The sequence below is a fragment of the Brettanomyces nanus genome, chromosome 1 (genome assembly GCF_011074865.1).
Source record: "Brettanomyces nanus chromosome 1, complete sequence".
NCBI classification, from domain to species: Eukaryota; Fungi; Ascomycota; class Pichiomycetes; order Pichiales; family Pichiaceae; genus Brettanomyces; species Brettanomyces nanus.
In genome coordinates, this window is record NC_052374.1 from 2,077,147 (window position 1) to 2,091,206 (window position 14,060).

The 14,060-nt window shown below is 40.2% G+C and overlaps 4 protein-coding genes across 4 annotated transcripts; 1 reads left to right on the forward strand and 3 right to left on the reverse strand.

Annotated features, from left to right (window-relative positions):
• Window positions 1-2,772: 2,772 nt before the first annotated feature.
• Window positions 2,773-4,045, reverse strand: FOA43_000956 (uncharacterized protein; the record flags this gene model as incomplete). The annotated part of the gene is made up of 2 exons (XM_038921281.1): window positions 2,773-3,964; window positions 4,038-4,045. 2 exons carry the CDS (start codon window positions 4,043-4,045, stop codon window positions 2,773-2,775), a joined length of 1,200 nt encoding a protein of 399 aa, XP_038777209.1.
• An 11-nt stretch (window positions 4,046-4,056) lies between these two features.
• Window positions 4,057-4,398, reverse strand: FOA43_000957 (uncharacterized protein; the record flags this gene model as incomplete). The annotated part of the gene is made up of 1 exon (XM_038921282.1): window positions 4,057-4,398. One exon carries the CDS (start codon window positions 4,396-4,398, stop codon window positions 4,057-4,059), a length of 342 nt encoding a protein of 113 aa, XP_038777210.1.
• A 1,906-nt stretch (window positions 4,399-6,304) lies between these two features.
• FOA43_000958 (uncharacterized protein) lies at window positions 6,305-8,854 on the reverse strand (the record flags this gene model as incomplete). Its single annotated transcript, XM_038921283.1, has 1 exon — window positions 6,305-8,854. The coding sequence occupies one exon, from the start codon at window positions 8,852-8,854 to the stop codon at window positions 6,305-6,307; it is 2,550 nt and encodes an 849-aa protein (XP_038777211.1).
• A 693-nt stretch (window positions 8,855-9,547) lies between these two features.
• Window positions 9,548-13,960, forward strand: FOA43_000959 (uncharacterized protein; the record flags this gene model as incomplete). The annotated part of the gene is made up of 1 exon (XM_038921284.1): window positions 9,548-13,960. One exon carries the CDS (start codon window positions 9,548-9,550, stop codon window positions 13,958-13,960), a length of 4,413 nt encoding a protein of 1,470 aa, XP_038777212.1.
• Window positions 13,961-14,060: the final 100 nt, after the last annotated feature.

Consider the following 14,060-nt stretch of genomic DNA (forward strand, 5'->3'; position numbering starts at 1 on the left):
CCACGATCACCACCCAAAATATGGTAGAGCAGTTCCTTTAGATTTTGTTATTAGAGACTTGATGCTTATGAAGTTTTACAACATCAATGCAGTTCGTACTTCTCATTATCCTGATCACCCTAGGGTTTATGATTTCTTTGATAAGTTGGGTTTTTGGGTTATTGATGAAGCGGATTTGGAAACGCACGGTGTTCAAGAGCCTTTTGATAGGCATTTCAATGTCACTTCTGAGCAAAGCGATACCAAGCAGGAAATGCACTATAATGCCAACGTCCATTTTTTGTCTAGCAATCCGGATTATACTGATGCATATTTGGATAGAGCATCTCAATTAGTCTTGCGTGATATTAATCATCCTGCTGTGATCCTCTGGTCCTTGGGTAATGAAGCTGGCTATGGAAGTAATCACAAGTTGATGTACAAGTTAATCAAGAAACTAGATCCTTCCAGATTAGTACATTATGAACCAGATGTCAATGCAGAATCAGCAGATGTCTTCAGTTTTATGTACCCAACTTTCGAAATCATGGAAAATTGGAGAAAGAAGCATACGGACTCTTTGGGAAGGTTTGAAAAGCCCATGATTCTATGTGAGTATTGCCATGCCATGGGTAATGGTCCAGGTGGTTTGAAAGAATACGACGACATATTCAACAGCCAGGATTTCTACCAAGGAGGATTTATCTGGGAGTGGGCTAATCATGGTATCGAGTTTGAGACTATCAGCAAGAACGACGGAAAAAAGCATAAGACATATGCTTTTGGTGGCGAGTTTAATGAGGAAGTACATGATGGAGTATTTATAATGGACGGCCTCATGAATTCTCAGCATAATCCAACCCCTGGTATTATTGAGTATAAGAAAATCATCGAGCCTGTTATTATCGATGTCACCGGCACTAAAGTCACCATCACCAATAGATATGATTTTTCTACTACCGATCATTTGAAATTTTTGGATGTTGACAATAATAATTTCATGGATGTTCCTTACTTGAAACCTGGTGAGACATACTCAATAAACGTTAAGACTAGTCTTGTCTCCGCTGTTCTTAAAAGAGACACAGGTGTTTTTAAGGCCGGCCATGAAATTGCTTGGGGTCAGGTCAAAGATTTGAAATTGCGTGTTCCTGAATTAACTACTAGACCAGTTGGGCATGAAGTTAGTGTGAAGGAAACGCCCAAGGTTGTCATTATCCAGTCGGATAACATATATTTCGAGTTGGATAAGTTACTTGGTCAAGTCAAGAGTTTTACGATTGGTGAGAAAACTATTAGTACTAAGTATTCGCACTCATCGATTACTTTCTGGAGACCTCCAACAAACAATGATTCAAGCAAGGATGCTCCATACTGGAAGAAGTACAACATGGATTTGATCGAGCAAAATGTCCGTGAAGTAAATATCAAGAAGGGATCAAGAGACTACTTGGCTAAAGTGGTTGTTAAATCTCGTATTGGCCCTCCTGTATTTTTTTACGGTTTCGATGCTGTACAAGAGTACACAATTCTTTCAAACAGACTGACTTTACGAACCGTTCTAAAGCTGAATGGAGACTACCAGCCAAGAGATTTCCCTCGCGTGGGATATGAATTCTGGTTGGGTGACAATTTTGAATCTTATGAGTGGGTTGGACGTGGCCCAGGTGAGTCATATCCAGATAAAAAGTTATCACAGAGATATGGTCACTTCAAGTCCAGTGACATTGATGCCTTTGACTATGATTACCCTCAAGAAAATGGCAACCATACGGATACTGATTTCCTAGTTGTGAAATGCAAGGATGCAGGAGCATTGACAATGACAGAAAGAGGAAAGCGTTTTAATTTTAAAATTAGCGACGAGTACGGTGTCGAAGAGGCTTCTCATCCCTGCGACGTTAGACATTACTCTCAACATTATGTCAGGCTAGATTATGGCATGCACGGCATTGGCACAGAGGCTTGTGGTCCCCCTGTGTTCGACAAATACAGATTGAAAGCTGGTGACTTTGATTTCACTTTTGATATCACTTTTGATTAGTATTTTTTAGTGTGAAATATTTTTGGTTCTATTATTTTGAAATACTCTTGGGCTCTTGCCTTTTCTTTGTTTTCCTTTTCTTTTACTTATTTTACTACAAGATAATATTTTTGTGTCTAACCATAAAAGTCAAATATTTCTCTTAACTGTAGCCGCAACACTGTCTTGAAAGATTGTATTAGTGAGTTTTCAATAACAGAAATACTATATCTGTGCAGTTTATAGCTAAGTGTTTGCAAGGTTCTGTGAAAAACCGTCTCCGTCTTTATTTTTATTCTCGGCGTCTAAATTCAAATATTTAGAGTTAGACAAATCTTTAAAAGATCTTATATGGATTGATAATTTCTAAAAGTAAAGCCAAAGTACTAGACCTACTTAATTAACTATCTTAGTCAGTTATTCAAAAAGTCTAGTTCACACAACTTCTTGAAGATACATTGAGACATATTATAATACGAGTTACGTGTCGTCATGAAAGTAACCACTCTCTCAACATCTTTTTTAATAGCGCTTCGTAAAAAAAACAGAATGTTGAAGGTAACAGACTTTAAGTAATCATATACCTACTAGTTGAAATTTTCTAAAGTGCTGAGCGAGTGGTTACCTGCTCCGTCAGTTCCATATGATTCATTTGTGAAATTTGAAATAGAAAAACAGTCAATAACATTTGCATTAAGCATAAAAAATAAAATCGTATAGTAAGGTTCATAATAAAAGCTAAAAATTCTTCATAGGGAAGTTGATTATGTCTACTCCACATGTTCAGCACTCACATCTTTCTTGGCAGTTTCAACCTCTTGCATGATTTGGTTCTCCTTATTTGTCTTTTCTTGCCATTCCTCTTTGCTAACAAACACTTTATCAACCTCCTCCAAGGACATTTTGTAGGTTTCAGGGAAAAAGAAGTAGACAACAACTATATGGACTAGAATCCAGACTGGCCAAACAATGTAATATCTCCACGAGATATTCTCAAGACCGATAGGATTCACATAGTTGTTGAACAAACCAGTAATATTTCCGCTAAACTGATAAATGGTTGATGCTTTTGCTCTCATGGCATAAGGTGCCACCTCCATAACATAAGTCACTCCTATAGGAACGTTAATTGTATTGAAGGTGTTGAAAAGATAGATCATAGTAACAACTCCAGCAGCCAAACCCTTATCCTTGTAATCTCTTTCCTCGTTAAGAGCTGAAAGCACAGTCCATATGGTAAATGTCAAGCATGAAAGAGAGAAACCTGTGAACATAACATGTCTTCGTGGTACTTCATCCACAAATGTGGCGTAAACAACACCGCAAAACAATGTCCAAACTGTAAGACCCAAATTGATTTTTAGCTGTTCAACGGAACTTGTGAGTCCGATAGAATCCAAAATCAAAGTCAAGTAATAAGAGACCAATGCATTACCAGATAACTGCCACATTGCTGGAACAGCACAACAAATGAAGAATCTGTGAAACATCTGCTTTGAGGAAAACCAGTTCATCCAAGAGGATGTTTTATTCAACTTGTCAATATCGATAGCAGCTTTAATTTGGGCCATTTCAAATTCTACCAATGGAGAGTGAATATCACCATCAGCATGATATTTGGCTAGAGTTGTTAGTGCTTCGTCTTCTCTCCCCTTATCAACCAACCAACGGGGAGATTCAGGACCAAAGAATGCTAGTACCACCTGGCAGGTAGGGAAAAACATCTGAATTAAAGATGGTAGTCTCCATGCCCAGTCATTAGTTCTAAGGCTACCATTATATGGACCCCAAGTCACTAACGCTGCAACGAAAGAGCCAAAATTCCAAGAGACAAGCAAAAGACCAGTTAAGATAGGCCTGTGAGGAGGATACGAACACTCAGCAACCAAAGGAGATGCAGCAGTTTGAGAAAGACAACCTCCTATTCCAATAATAATTCTGCCACCGATGAACATTCCAGTACTATTTGCAAAGGCTTGAATAAATGAACCGAGGATAATAATGAGACATCCGGAAATCAATGACCAACGTCTACCTAACCATTCACATAAGATTCAGACGACGGGTATAGAAATAAGACTACCGATAGTGAGACCATTTGTAATGGTTCCCAATTTTGCACTTTTTGGATGGTCGAAATAATCCTGCCAAACAGTAAGCGATTGCATACCATTAAGAAGAGAACCATCGTAACCGGAAACAACCTGTGAAAGCACGCCACCTAGAAGTAAGATATTAAGCTTCAACAAGTAAGGATAGCGAAACCACATTTTTTCAAGTTTAGGTGTGACATCCTTCAAAAGCATGCCTTCAGTACCATCATTCTCTTCAGGAATCTTATCCTTAATTGAGCCGCCAGAATCCTGACTGCGTTCGGGTTCTAACTGATCGTTCATTTTCAAAAATCTAAATCTCTTTCAGTTGGTTTTTTATAATACAGAAAATAATATGACAATTTTCCTTCAAAAGGGTATATGGTACTCAATATATACTGTGATCATTTGATATTTACTTCATCTTCTGAACCTAGTCAATATGTAGAATGTACAGAATGGAGTGCGAATTTCCGAAAGCCATTACATACTTTAAGCATTACATAAAAAGTATGGGGACAATAACAGAATTGAGTTGGAGACGCTATGCCAAAAAAATACGGTCACATCATGAAATCAATGCAGCCGCATATGCATAGAAGAGCGAATCGGTGACATTTAAAGATTGGGAAAACAAAATTCCCACACCATTTATGTTTCTATTGTTGAATTTCTCCCAGCTAATAGTGGGGATTACTTATTCATCTTTGCATTAGCAGTGGGAATAGTATCACCTGACCGTAAAGTTCGTCTGAGCGTGATAAGGATAAAGTAAAAGCTATGAAGTTTTATTTTAACAAGAGGTATTTTACTAGGCAGGAACTGTGAGTACAGGGTTTGTGGTCATGCCGCTTTGTCCCTCTTCTGAGAATAATTTCTGCGAACGTATCGTTTCTTTTGTTTTATTGCATATGGATTATTTATTTCTTGTGTTTGGGAGGAAGATACCGTCGTAGTTCTGGTGATTTTCGTTTTCGGATTATTTGTCTATAGTAACATTTTCATGTCATGGCGTGGTTACTAAATTCGGTGGAAGGCGTATGTAGTCACTTTTTAGTATTCTTATTCACTCAAGTTCACGCGAGGTGTCTAATTCTCACGGGCTCGACTATTTCTCAATTACTCCAAAACATGGTAGAACATTCATACAAAGACTTTTGAAGCTACCACTATTTTTCTTTACCTGTTTAGTGGGAAACCTATGTAAGATACACATTGATTGTTCAAATGTTTTTTGGGGCTCTCTTTCTCCCCCCATTATAAAACTTATCTTCACCTTTTCAATTTCGGTTCTAGGGCCTCCTCTTTTTTCAAGCGAAAAGTTGATTTCTTTTGGTCTCTATTTCCAGATTATGAACAAATATTTGAGCATCATGACATCCTGCCCTCCCCTCTTATTTTTAGTACATTTTTTAAAAAATGAGAGCAAGAAGAAAAAATGACAATACTGCTTTACTGCATAAAATTCTTTTTTTCTTTTTGGGTGTTCGACGGTTAATTTACATCTGGTGGTTGAAGATCTCCCGGCTCCGGGAAAGGTACCAAATGAAGTAATGCTTAGGAAATGCTTACATACGAGAAACAGTTCGCTAAACCTGCGTTATATGGCGATTTTTCAGTTGTATTCACAATACATGGGAAACATTCATCTTCTAACTTCTATCATCTCACGTTGAAAATTAATCACTTAACATAAGCTCTCCAATTGGAATAGGGTCTAACAACAAGAAAGTTTACCTCTTAAGTTTTGTTTCTTTTTCATAGAGTTGATGCATATGCAATAGCCGTGCATTTCAGAAAACGGTGTACTCGCATTGGGAAATTTGTATGCGAGTCAATTTCATCCGCTGTTTCTTAATTATGCGACGTAAGGATAACAATAAAATAAATCTCAATGATTTTGCTTTGTTATTCGGAAATAATTAGACCAGGCTTTCATCCAGGTTTTTTTCAAACCAGTTCTTCGGATAATAAAATGAACATCATTATTATAAAAGAAACTTTTTCTCCGCTGACGTTGCGAAATAAATCATTCTTTTGTTATCCGAAATAAAAAAAGAAATTACACTAATTAAAGTTTTATATTTTTGCTTCGGATACCGTCAATATAGAAATCGTCACTTTTATAGATCCTCCAAACTTAGTTTGTAAAAAATAAATACTTACCGTACATGAAAAGTAAAAACGAACATTTCAAAAAATAAGATCGTCATCCCCTTAACCAATCCTGCACTCGTCCAAGCACACCTTGTGCATGCTTATGAGCAGAATCGAGGCCATCCTTCTGCGCTTGAACAACTCTATCAAGATTTGCTTTTGAACCATCACCGAACTCACTTAATTTTTTTCGAGCTTCTGCATCTTTCTGCCTAAAGTAGTGGTATTTGGAATCGGCTTCCTTCTGCATTGACTTGGAGCTTTCGTCTTTCCATTTATTCCAATTAGATTGCGCGTTCTCGAAGTTCTCTTGGGCACTCTTGAGTTGTGCATTGTAATAATCAGCAACTTCCTGGGCAGCCTCCTTGCTCTTCACTTGTAAGTGGCCATCTTTACCAAAAAGTGAACTATACTGGTCCTGAACAGAGTGGACGGCAGAGTCAGCGGTATCCTTGACATAGTCAGCCGCAGCCCCTATGTTCTCTTGCACAGCGCTTGTAGCAGATCCAATATTATCCTTCGCAGATTCCGTAGCAGAATTCAAATTCTCCTTTGCACTATAGTACTTCTTCTGTGCTTGTTTGATCACATCCTTTCCATATTTTTGTAGACCTGCCTGCGATTCAGAAAGACTTTGCTGAGCTTTTTCAAGCTGCTTTTCTGCCTCGTTTTTCTGACCTTTACCCCATCTGAACCATCCTCTTTTAGACTCGTCAACTTTCTTTTGAGCCTCTTCTACTTGCTTGAGAGCCTGATCATATGAATTTTCGGCAGCTTGCTGGCTGGAAGTTATTGAATCACCCACAACTTTTTTCCCAGAAGCATACGAGTCCTTTACAACATCTGTGGCTTTATTGTATAGCCCTTTTGCTTTACTGGAAGCAGTGTCATATTGATCCTGGGCATGGGTAGAGGCTGCAGAGGCGAGTTCTTGAGCATTAGCCTTGAGTTCTTCATAGTGTTTCTGAGCATCCCGAACGACATCCTTGCCATATTTAGCAGCATTGTCCTTGGCTAGAGCAAGATTCTCTTCAGCATGTGCAAGATTGTCTTTCGCCTGAGAACCCACTTGATTCTGGGCAGAATCCAAAGCAGCAGCAGCTTTTTCATAAGCATCAATAGCAGATTCCTTGGTAGAACCAAAACCGGACTTTATGGAATGCACATACGACTCGTACTTTTTCTGTGCATCTTCAACGACGTCACTTCCGTACTGAGAAGCGCTCTCCTTAGCGTCCGCAAGTTCGGCTTGTGCCTGAGCCAACTGAGCTTTTGCTTGAGAAGATTTTCCCCCAAACCAGGAAAACACTCCGTTTCCCACCTCGTTGACCTTCTCCTGAGCAACATAAGCTCGACCTAGAGCGGCTTCATACGCTTCCTGAGCCGATTCTTTAGTAGCACCATATTGAGCATTAAGATAATCAGATAAGCGTCCGCTTTTCTTGCTCACATCATCAACAACATCACTACCATACCTCTGAAGGGACTCTCTAGCCACGAGCATCTGCTGCTCAGCTTCAGAAAGCTTCTCACGCGCAGCCTCATTGCTGGATTTGCCCCAAAAAGAAAGCCAGCTCTTTCCTGAGTTGGCGGCCTCGTTGACCTGAGTCTGGGCATCCTTCACTTGCTCGGAAGCCCTGCGATATGCGTCTTCGGCTGCCTCTTGAGTACTGCCTATGAGTGAGCGAGCCTTTTCGCTAGCATCTTCAAACTGCTGCTGAGCCTGAGCCACAGCATTCTGACCAAATCTAGTAAGTCCTTCATGTGCAACAATTAATTGATTCTGAGCTTCGTCCAATTGATCCTGAGCTGCAGCCTGGCGAGCCTTACCCCAGACAGAAACATCTTCTTTGGCCTCTGCCAACATCTGGTTAGCGACATTAACCCTACCCAACGCTTTTGCGTAGGCATCACTGGTACTTTGCTGGGTTTTTCCCAACTTGAAGTTTAGCCCTTCAACGGATCGAGTGTATTGTTTTTCAGCTTCACTCAATGCTTTCTCTCCATACTTGAGTACATTTTCTCTTGCCAAGTCCACCCTTTGCTGAGCTTCTTCAATGAGCTGTTTATCTTGTCCATTAGGGTAATTGGAGGCTTCCTCTTTAACAACTTTCAACCTGATTAAAGCCGAGTTGTAAGCCTTCTCTGCAGATTGTTTTGAACTGCCAAAGGAAGCCTTGATTGCACTGATAGAAGCCTCATACTTCTTTTTGGCTTCTGCCACAGCACTCTCACCGTACTGCTGCACCTTTTTTTGAGCGCTGTTGAGATCTGCCTGGGCTTCGGCAAGCTGCTTCTCAAATTCGCTCTTGCTTGACTCTGACCAAGAGCTGATAGAATCGCCAGCCTTCTTCTGAGCAGACACTACTTTTCCGTATGCCGCAGCGTACAGAGATTCTGCTTGATCTCTGGCTCGATTTGGAGTCCTCCAGTCATCAATTCCAGAAGCAGATACTCCAAAATTTGATGCACTGACTGCTGGTGCATTCCAATTGTAAAGACCCAGTGCTTCCACATTGTGTCCTTGGTTGAATTGCACATCATAAAAATATAAACCGGCGACACCGGCCACTAACGAGTAAAATAGTTTATTGGTTGGCATTTTTACAAGAAAATTGAATATAACAGACGAATTATAGAAAGAAGGAGAAGAGAGGTATTGATTCAACTTTTAGAGGAACTTGACCTTATGTATTTATTGACCAATTTGAAGCAAGGCAAGCAGCTATTACATCAAGTCCAGAAAAGTAAAAGTCTCCACAGTTGTCCAATAGCAATCTTGGTGCTTAGCCAGACTACAAGTAATTACGTCCAATGGGCTCCCACAAAGCCCACTAAGTAGGATTTTTAGCATAGTCATATTACTGCATATTTCAAGTAGGTAAATTCGCTTGCTTGCTTTCAATCTTTTGCTACCGATTCCTACTTGAGGGAAAATGGAAGGCGGGCGGGCTGGGGGATGACAACATTTTTTATTTTTTTTAGACCTGCCTGCCTGGAGCGCCCGGCCTACTGTGGTGGTGAATTGCTAATCGTGCTGCTTTCATCGTGGCATAAAGTTTTCTGTCCCGGGACAATTGTTTGTATGGTGAGCGGCGTCATTCACGTTGCGCCGCTCATTTCTTTTCATCTACTAGATTTTACTGTCGTCCCATCGACGCGTCCTATTTTCGTGTTGTTTACATGTCTAAAATTATTTCATCTTGTTTCTATTGTTCCAGTGGATATCTCCCTTTTTCTTTAATTTTCCCCTCTCCATTTCTCCTTCTATCGCTATCAACAACTCACTTTCATAATGGCTTCTGATGACGATGCTGACTTCTTACTGGAAGAGAGCTTTCATTCCTCCAGCATTAATCATAAGAAGTCGTCTCCTCTAGCTACGTCAACCAATAAGATAAACGGTGGTAGCACTACGCACAAGTCTTCTTCTGCTTCCCACAAAAACTCGTCTGCATCCGATCACTACCAGAAACTCAGTCAGTTGGAGCATATTTTGAAAAGACCTGATAGTTATATTGGATCTATCGAAAAGTTTGAATCTGAACAATGGGTTTACAACTCCGAGACTGAAGCCATGGAGTTCAAGAAGGTTAACATTGTTCCTGGTCTATTTAAAATTTTCGATGAGATTTTGGTCAATGCAGCGGATAACAAGATCAGAGACTCCTCTATGAAAAAGATCGATGTTAAAATTGATGCTGAAAAGAACATATTCTCCGTGAAGAATGACGGAAGGGGCATTCCAGTGGAAATTCACACCAAGGAGAACATGTACATTCCGCAAATGATCTTTGGTAATCTTCTCACCTCCAGTAATTATAACGATAAAGAAAAGAAGGTAACTGGAGGTCGTAATGGTTATGGTGCCAAGCTTTGTAACATTTTTTCCACCGAATTTATCGTGAAGACTGCTGATAAGTCCAATGGAAAGACATATACCCAATCCTGGCATAATAATATGTCTATTGTGGATAAGCCGGTTATTAAACCAATGAAGAACAAAACTGAATATACTGAAATCATTTTCAAGCCTGATTTGGCTAAATTTGGCATGGATCATTTGGATGCTGACATTTTAGGCATCCTTCAGCGTCGTGTCTTTGATGTGTGCGGTTCTGTTCGTGGTATTCGTGTTAGTCTTAATGGGAAGACTTTGAGAATTAACAATTTCAAACAGTACACCGAGATGTATATAAAAGCACTTGCAGAGGAAAAAAGTAGTATCTCCAGAAGCTCGTCTGCTCCAATTAAGAAGGAGTCTTTTGATGACGACGCTCTGGCAGAGAAAGATATTCCGACTGCAGTGGAAATAGAGAAGCCACCTACGATTGTTTACCAGTCTCTAAATGAACGTTGGGAAGTGGCATTTTCTGTGTCCAACGGCAATTTTAGTCAAGTGTCCTTCGTGAATTCGATTGCCACAACATCCGGTGGTACCCATGTTGATCTTATTACTAACATGCTTGTCAATAAAATCATGGAGTATGTAAAAAAGAAGCACCGTCGTGCTATGTTGAGACCTTTCCAGGTGAAAAACAATATGTTCATTTTTATCAATTGTCTAATTGAGAATCCTGCCTTTACTTCGCAAACCAAGGAGCAGCTAACGACTAGACCCTCTCAGTACGGTGGTAAGGAGCTCGAGTTCCCTGAAGCCTTTTTGAAAAAGGTGTATAATTCGGGCATCTTGGATCAAGTGTTGGATATTGCTGAGGCAAATGCCGATCGGGCTCTTAAGAAGATGGATGGTAGTCGAAAAAATAGAATCACTGGATACCCCAAGTTGGAAGATGCAAATAGGGCCGGTACTCGCGAAGGTCATAAATGTACTTTGATCCTTACTGAGGGTGATTCTGCCTTGACTTTAGCCGTAGCAGGTTTGGCTGTTGTTGGCCGTAACTATTACGGCTGTTACCCACTACGTGGTAAAATGTTAAATGTTCGTGAGGCTAGTTTAGATCAAATCATGAAGAATCAGGAGATTCAGGCTATCAAGCAGATTATGGGTCTTCACCATAAGAAGCGGTATGATAGTTCCAACATTAAGTCTTTGAGATACGGTCATCTTATGATTATGACAGATCAGGATCATGATGGTTCCCATATTAAGGGCTTAATCATTAACTTCTTGGAGACTTCTTTCTTAGGTCTTTTGGAGATTCCAAACTTTTTGATTGAATTCATCACTCCTATTGTCAAGGTAACCATTTTAAGTGGTGTAAATAAGAGGAACGTTATTCCATTCTATAACATGCCGGAATACGAGAAATGGCGTGATGTTGAGGGTATTGCTTGCTCTTATAAACAAAAGTATTACAAAGGTTTAGGTACGTCGACCCCAGGAGAAATGCGAGAGTATTTCAGCAAGCTTGATAAACACTTAAAGAAGTTTCACGCTTTGCAAGAGGGCGATGCTGTGTTTATCGATTTAGCCTTTTCCAAAAAAAAGGCTGATGATCGTAAAGAATGGCTAAGGGCTTATCAGCCGGGTACATTCTTGGATCCAGACTTGCAAGAAATCCCGATTTCTGACTTTATTAACAAGGAGCTCATTTTATACTCGATGGCCGACAATATTCGTTCGATTCCTTCTGTTGTTGATGGCTTCAAACCTTCTCAAAGAAAGATCCTCTTTGGATGCTACAAACGTAACTTAAAAGGAGAAATCAAGGTTTCTCAGTTGGAAGGCTACATTGCTGAGCATACCGGTTATCATCATGGTGATGTCTCTTTGATTCAAACCATTGTGTCGTTGGCACAAGACTTTGTCGGTTCAAACAATCTGAACTTGCTCTTCCCTCATGGTGGTTTTGGTTCTCGTGGTGCAGGTGGTAAGGATGCCGCCGCTGCTAGGTATATTTTTACTGAGCTTTCCGACATTACGAGGAAGGTGTTCAATCCGTTGGACAATAAGCTTCTTACGTATATGCAGGATGATGAACAGACTGTTGAACCAGATTGGTATGTACCTGTTATTCCAATGGTTCTTGTGAATGGTGCTGAAGGTATTGGTTCTGGTTGGAGCACGTCAATTCCGTCATATAATCCAGAAGATATTGTGGAGAATATCCGGCGCATGATGAAAGGAGATGAGCCTGAAGAAATGACGCCCTGGTATAAAGGCTGGAAGGGTGAAATCAGAAAGATTAGTAAGGACAGATATCGGATTGAAGGTACTATTCATCAGGTTGATGAAAGCACGTTGCATATCACCGAATTGCCAGTTAAAATGTGGACAATCACTATGAAAGAGTTTTTGTTGAAAGGGTTGGCCGGTACTGAAAAACAGAAACCTTGGATCAAGGATATGGAGGAGGATCATGGTGTCGGCATTAAGTTCATTGTGAAATTATCTCCCGAAGAAATGGCCAAGAGTTTAAGGTGTGGGCTTAAGGAGAGATTCAAGTTGATCTCCAGTATCAGCACCAGCAACATGGTTCTTTTCGATGCCACAGGCCGGATTAAGAAATACGAGAACGCCGAACAAATCATAGAAGATTATTACCATGTTAGGCTGGACTATTATCAAAGACGTAAGGATTACATGGTCACGGATCTCTCTAATCAGTTGGAAAAGTTATCAAGTCAGGCTCGGTTTGTCGAGATGATTATTGAGAAAGATCTTGTTGTCAATAACAAGAAACGCCCGGTTATTGTCAAAGAGTTGCAGAATAAGGGATTCCCTGGATTCGATAAGAATAATGATCCTGTTAGGGTGAAAGCTGCTGAGATGGATTTGGAAACCGATAAGGAGGGAAGCTCTAATGGTGATGACGATAATGATGATGATGATGATGACGACGAGGAAATTGTTGCTGCAGCTGAGGAAGAAACAGGTATGGTTGTTAATAATAACCGTAGTGTTACATCCTTGTATGACTACTTGTTGGGTATGCAGATTTGGTCGTTAACCAGAGAAAGGTACCTGAAATTGTTGAAGCAGAGAGACGAGAAGGAGTCTGAATTGACCATTCTTTTAGGTAAGAGTGCTAAGGACCTCTGGAATGAGGACTTAGAGGAGTTTGTGACGGCATGGCACAAGTTCTTGAAGGAGGATGAGGATAGGCAAAAATTAATGGTTCCGGATGCTCCGTCTCAAAGTAAAAAGAAACGTAGTCGGAAGCGCAAGGTTAAGACTGAGAATGAAAGCGCACAAGTCAAAAAGCCCAAGACTTTGAAACAGTCGAAGCTATCTGTTAAAAAAGAACTTGATGATCCTTCAATTTTAAAATATGCTAAGGGAGCCGCCGCAAAGCAGTCATCTAAGAAAGAGATGAAAGAGGAGGAAACATCCACCCCTTTCAAGAGTGTTTTTGGAAAACCTAAGGGTAAATCGAGCTCTCCGTTTGGTGGTAAGTTTACCGCTGCGTTCTCTGCCTTCAACAGCAGCGATTCAATAAAGTTGGAAGATGACAACGAATTGGAGAGCACTGCTATTAAGGAATCTTCAGAAGAACCTTTGAAGCCTAAAAAACGTGTAAGGGTTAGGAAGATTGCTAAGAAGGTCGAAGATGACTTCTTGGAAGATGATGATGACGATGAAATTGTCCAGTTGGATAGTGATGAGGATGACATTGTGTCCTCTGTAAAGCATGCCAGTAGAAGGGCCATGACAAAGTCTTATGCGGTGGATGCTTCTTTTGATGATGATGAGGTTGTCGCCCTTGCAGACGATAGCGATGAAAGCTACCATGAGTACGAATGAGTTAGACACCTTGTAGCTTATACCTTTGCTATAATATTAATATGATATAATGATTAGTGGAATCTGTATTGATACTTCTTTATATGAGTATAAAATTGAC